This window comes from Orycteropus afer, unplaced genomic scaffold, assembly GCF_000298275.1.
Source record: "Orycteropus afer afer isolate SDZICR_OR568_19922 unplaced genomic scaffold, OryAfe1.0 scaffold00145, whole genome shotgun sequence".
Taxonomy (NCBI): domain Eukaryota; kingdom Metazoa; phylum Chordata; class Mammalia; order Tubulidentata; family Orycteropodidae; genus Orycteropus; species Orycteropus afer.
Window position 1 is genome coordinate 5,630,446 of NW_006921732.1, and position 5,173 is coordinate 5,635,618.

The window sequence follows — 5,173 nt, forward strand, 5'->3', positions numbered from 1 at the left end:
CAGAAGGCTGGCGGTTCAAACCCACCAGCCACTCCTCGGAAGGAAGGTTGGGCAATCTACTTCCATAGTGATACCGCCTTGGAAACCCAAGGAGGGGTCTTTATGAATCGGGTCTGACTCGATGGTATATAACAAGAACAACAACATGGTTTAACTGGAAACCTGAAAATGGTCTATATTTTAAAATGAGATACTCATATTCAAAGATAAAATCTTTTTATCTTTTCTTAAGTTCTTTTCCAAAATAGGACATTTGACTATTTCCCAAACTGTTGGTGATTTTTGCTGTTGCATAAGTTTACAAAATAAGGCTTTAGTTTCTGAGTCACAGGCAAAGAGATCAGACAGAGAAATCCTGGATTTCAAAGTAAAATGCTAAGAAATCCACCTTCTGCCAAATAACTATTTTAAGACTTCACATCCTCCCTTCAATTTATCTGTCAGGTTAATCCAGACCGGAATACATTTGCATTTCCAAACAGATGGGGAAGGCAGCTTTGGCAAACGAGGCCCCAGATGAGTTTGGCTTTTAATAATAAGCATTCCAATTTGTTTTCACAAAATAATCACCCTGCAGGATATATATATTTGTCATTGAGGACAAATAACGAGAGTAGATCATTTGTGTCATTGCCAATTTAATTTGGCAAATAATTGATGGTTCTTTCTGGGCCTGGGACTGAGCGAGGTTCACATTTTCATTCAAGAAAGCCCATATGATGTTCAGAAAGTCGGCATCTGCTAGGAGAAGTTGACACCTACATCAACAGCTCTGAAGCAAGTCAGCCAGCCAGTAGCTAAGTTACAACAGGGAATGAGCATAAGGTGGGGAGAATATTATTTCAGATGTGGGCAGGTCTGGAAGACTTTTACAAGATACAAAATATGAGATGGCTCTTGATGTAGATAGGACTTTGACAGGTAGATAAGGGAGGAAGAAATGAAGTAACAGTCACTAAGAACCTACTATATGCCAGGCGCTGAAGAATCCTTCACAAGCTCTGTTTAACCCTCACAATACACCCAGCACTCACTTATTGTCATAGTTAAGTTCCAAAGACCAGGTCAGTATGCAAATCTGGAGGATGACCACATCAGATCACAAAATGGAGAGTGACTACATCATTACATAACTGCCAAATTTTTGTCATTATCTAACTCCCAAATTACATTGTTACATAGGTGCCAAACCACTGAGAATCACAGCTCAGCCAAGTTGACACATAACCTTAACCATCACTGCCAGCATTACTCTTGCCTCACACCTAGGCATCTGTTACTGCCAGAGGTAGGTCTTCAATGTGTAAATAAGTCAGACAGTAGATTTTTTACTATTGTAAATGTGGAATGTCAGATAATGAGATAGTTGACAAGTAAGGAGTAGGTATAACTTCAGTAGACAGATACTTCCACCTGCTCCATTTTACAGAGAAGGAAGCTGAGGCCCAGAGAGGAGCTATGATTTTGCTGAGGACCAACCGGCCATTTACTAGCAGAGTTCAAATTCCTCCAGAGTCCGGAAAAAAAAAAAGAAAAAACTGTTGCTGTTAAGTCAGTTCCAATTCAGAGTAACCTTATGTGTTAGAGAGGGGGACCACCCCATAGGATTCCCTTGGTTGTAATCGTGACAGAAGAAGCAAGTCACCGGGCTTTCTTCTGTGGTGCTGCTGTGTGGGTTTAAATCGCCGACCTTTTGGGTACAAACTGTTTACACGGACCTCCAGAGTCTATTCTCCCCCTAAATAACTTCTAGCAGCTTAATGCCATTGTAATTGTTGTAGTAACTGTAGTAATAGTGGACTAAGTTCATGGCAACAACAACTCACTGCCATTGAGTCCTTGCTTATTGGGATGATCCTCCCCTGCTCCCCAACTTGGCGACTTCCTACTTGCCTCATAGCAACCCCTCCTTAGGTTTCCAAGATGGTATCTCTATGGAAGTAGATTGCCCAATCTTCCTTCTGAGGAGTGGCTGGTGGGTTTAAACCACCAGCCTTTTGTTTAGCAGTCAAATGCCTTAGGCACTACGCCCCCAGAGCTCCTTCAGTTCACAGGGAGATGGTATTTTCCATTAAATAGAAGACCAAGCCTAATGCAAGTCCCTGTTGTAGAGACAGTATTGGATATCACTGAGCTGCAGGAAGAGGAATTTTCTGGGATAGGGAATGTTCCAGAAATTCATTTGTGTGTCCTTACCTCTCCTTTGGAGAGTGAGGGCTGAGAGTGTGGAAGGCTGAAATGGAAGGCCAAATGGGCCGCTCACTGAAAATTACAGAACTTTAACAGACTAGCAAGCGTGATTAAAATAGACATTAATCACAGCGACTAACTCGTTATTTTCCCCTCCCTTTTGCTTTTATTTTAAGTAAATAGAATAGCCAGCCTCTTTACAGATGCTGAGTTCTTTAGATTTGTTATTTTCACTTATGTATTCTTCTAAACATTACCCTCTCCCACGACTGGGTTCGGCTGAGAACTGTAACCTATGAAGCAAGACGACCCTGAGAAAAGGGACATTGAGTCTGGAGTAATCAGGCAAGAGAAGAACAAAGACATTCCTGACAGTCCAAGGGATCTTCCACCCCCTTCTCATTTCCCTGTATAAACATGCTTACCCCTCTGCTCAGGGAGACAGACATTTTAGTGAAATGATTTTCTCTGTCTCCTTGGGTATCGATTCTCAATAAGCCTTTTGCTTTCCCTCTTCAACCTGTTGTGATCATTGGCTCTTCACAACAGGGGGAAAGGACCTTGTTTCTCTACAACAAGAGAAAAAGAGGTCCTTCTTTGGGCAAGACACACTTCCAGTTATACAAACCAGAAATCTGGGGACCTGCCTTGCCTCCCTATTCCCCAACTCCACATCCAGTCCAACACCACATCGTGAAGGTTCCTCCTTGGAAAGAGTTCTCATATCTGCCCCTCTCATCCTCACCATCATAACTCACCCCTGCAGCCCCCTCCTCACTCAGCCCCCTGCCTCACCCACACGCCATCTTCCACTCAGCACCAGAGGGATCTAGTCAAAGATCAGATCTGATCATATCACCCCCTGCTCAAAAACTTCTCATGGTTGCCCCAAGTCCAAGTTTGGTGGTGGGACCTAGAGACCAGCTGGACACTGTGCTCTGCCCCGTGCCTGGCCTGAATGGCTTGTTCCACACACTCCAAAGTCACACGTCCCTGTGCCTTTGCTCTTGCTGTTACCTCTCCTAGACTGCCCTTTCTTGTGTCCTACTCGATCTCTACTCCTATGAGTTCCTTCAGAAAGCCTTTTCTGATGCCCTTACAAGACCCCACTTTTCCCTCCCTCACATTTATTAGCATCTTTGGCTCCCATTTATCTGGACATGACTCAGGCTTGTAACCACCGCTCTAGTCATTTTAGTGGCATCTCACTCTAGTCCTGCAAGTTTTTCATCACACCCATGTTATAGATGAGAAATCTGGGACTCAGAGAAGCAAAGTGACCTGCCCAGTGTCATCTTGCCAGGGAACTGTGGAGCTGGAATGTGATCCCAGGTCCCTCAGGCAGGCACTACCCTCCCAGACGGGGACCCTGCGACATCCTAGGTGGCTGACCTGTGGTGAGAGGCGCCGAGTTCTCAAGAAGAAGCCGAGGAGGCAGCCTACGATGACAGACAACACAGACAGGATGAGCAGTCCATTCCGCCTGCACACGTCCCTCCCTCGTGCCAGGATGGCACTTGGCACCATGGTGAACCCAGACTGCTGGCACAGGGCACAGCACCATTCCATGTGGGTGAGGCCAGCCGAGGACACTGGTCCAGGTGGGGGCTCTGTCCGCTCAGCAGGCAGGTGATCAGGGTCTCTAGAGAACATTTGCCCACCCCATGGCCATGGCCTGTATGGCCGCCCCAGAGGGAAGCCACAATCCTATTACCTGCTGCATCATTAGGAGCCAGTAGGAGATTAGTGCCTGGGAAATTAGAGCAGACCACGTGGTTTGGGGGTTCAGACTTCAAAGCCAAGTGCTCATCTTATACAAGGGAGGGGACCAGGTAGTGGTGGGAGGAGCAGGAGGACCATCTGGTTGGTTGGTTAGATTTTTACCATCACTTCATTCCAGAAAGCGTTGAAGGCAATAAAACACTGGTGACTGCTAATATTAATTATTTACTGCACTGGGTGTCATTCTGGAAGCACAGTACTTGTATTAGTATATTTAATCCTAACACCAACCTAAAAGCATCACTATTTTACAAATGAGGAAATTAAGGCACAAAAAGTTGACTAACAAGCATGTGCTGTGTGCTAGGCCTGTTCTAGTCACTTTACCTATGGTGATCATAGGAAATCATCCTAACAACCCTTGATTCCCACCTTCATTTTACTGAAAGGGAAACTGAGACTCTAGGAGCCAGAATCCCTTGGCCACAGTCACAGAACTAGGAAGTAGCAGAGTGAAATTCAGGCCTACATTGGTTTGGTTTCTGCCATATGAGCAGATGGGTGGGTTCAAGCACATTTGGCAGGATCATGGGGAGTGTGGGATTTGAATTCAGTGGACCTGAGTTCAAACTTGGGCTCTGAACTCACCATGAAGTAGGGATCAGGAAATGTATTCTTCAGGGCAGTTTTATGCCTGGACACCCTTTATGTCCTTGGGCCCTATTGTTTTAAAGATGATAGAACCTGAGAGACCTGTACTCATGTCACAGCTCTGCCACTTACTAGCTGTGTGACCTTGAACAGGCCATTGAATCTCACTGTCCCCATCCATAAAACAGATAATAATAGCATGTACTGCCTTAGGGCTGGTGCCAAATTCCATGCAGGGCACGTTTGTGAAAGCAGTGGTGAACTGTAATGCACTGAACAGGGGAGGGGCTGTTAGTATCATCGTCATGCTTAGCTTTTTTGGCAAAAGGTTTTCTGTTTGCTTTTGCTTGTGGCCTGGCTTGCCCTTTAAAGCCAGAGGGAATTAACCCTCGTCTATTTCACCAGGAATCTGTAATCTCATTAGGGTCATCAGGACAGCAGGGAGTACAGCTGGGGTAGGAGTGGGATGTAATGAGGGTGGGGCATGCACAGGGGGTGCCTCCTACTGACACCCAAAGGCAAGGGTGGGGAGGACAGAGGCGGCAGGGCTAGGAAGCCATGGAGGGGTGGTTAGGGAAAGGGACTGGGGCCCTGAACCCATGGGCAGAGC

The 5,173-nt window shown here is 45.9% G+C and overlaps 1 protein-coding gene across 1 annotated transcript in view; it reads right to left on the bottom strand.

Moving 5' to 3' along the window:
* The window catches only part of SLC1A7 (solute carrier family 1 member 7), a 74,902-nt gene extending 71,143 nt beyond the window's left edge, over positions 1 to 3,759 (bottom strand). The window contains exon 1 of the mRNA XM_007945916.2: positions 3,583 to 3,759. Within this exon, the coding sequence (XP_007944107.2) occupies positions 3,583 to 3,759 (177 nt within the window). The remainder of the gene's footprint in view (positions 1 to 3,582) is intronic.
* Between the last annotated feature and the right edge of the window lie 1,414 nt (positions 3,760 to 5,173).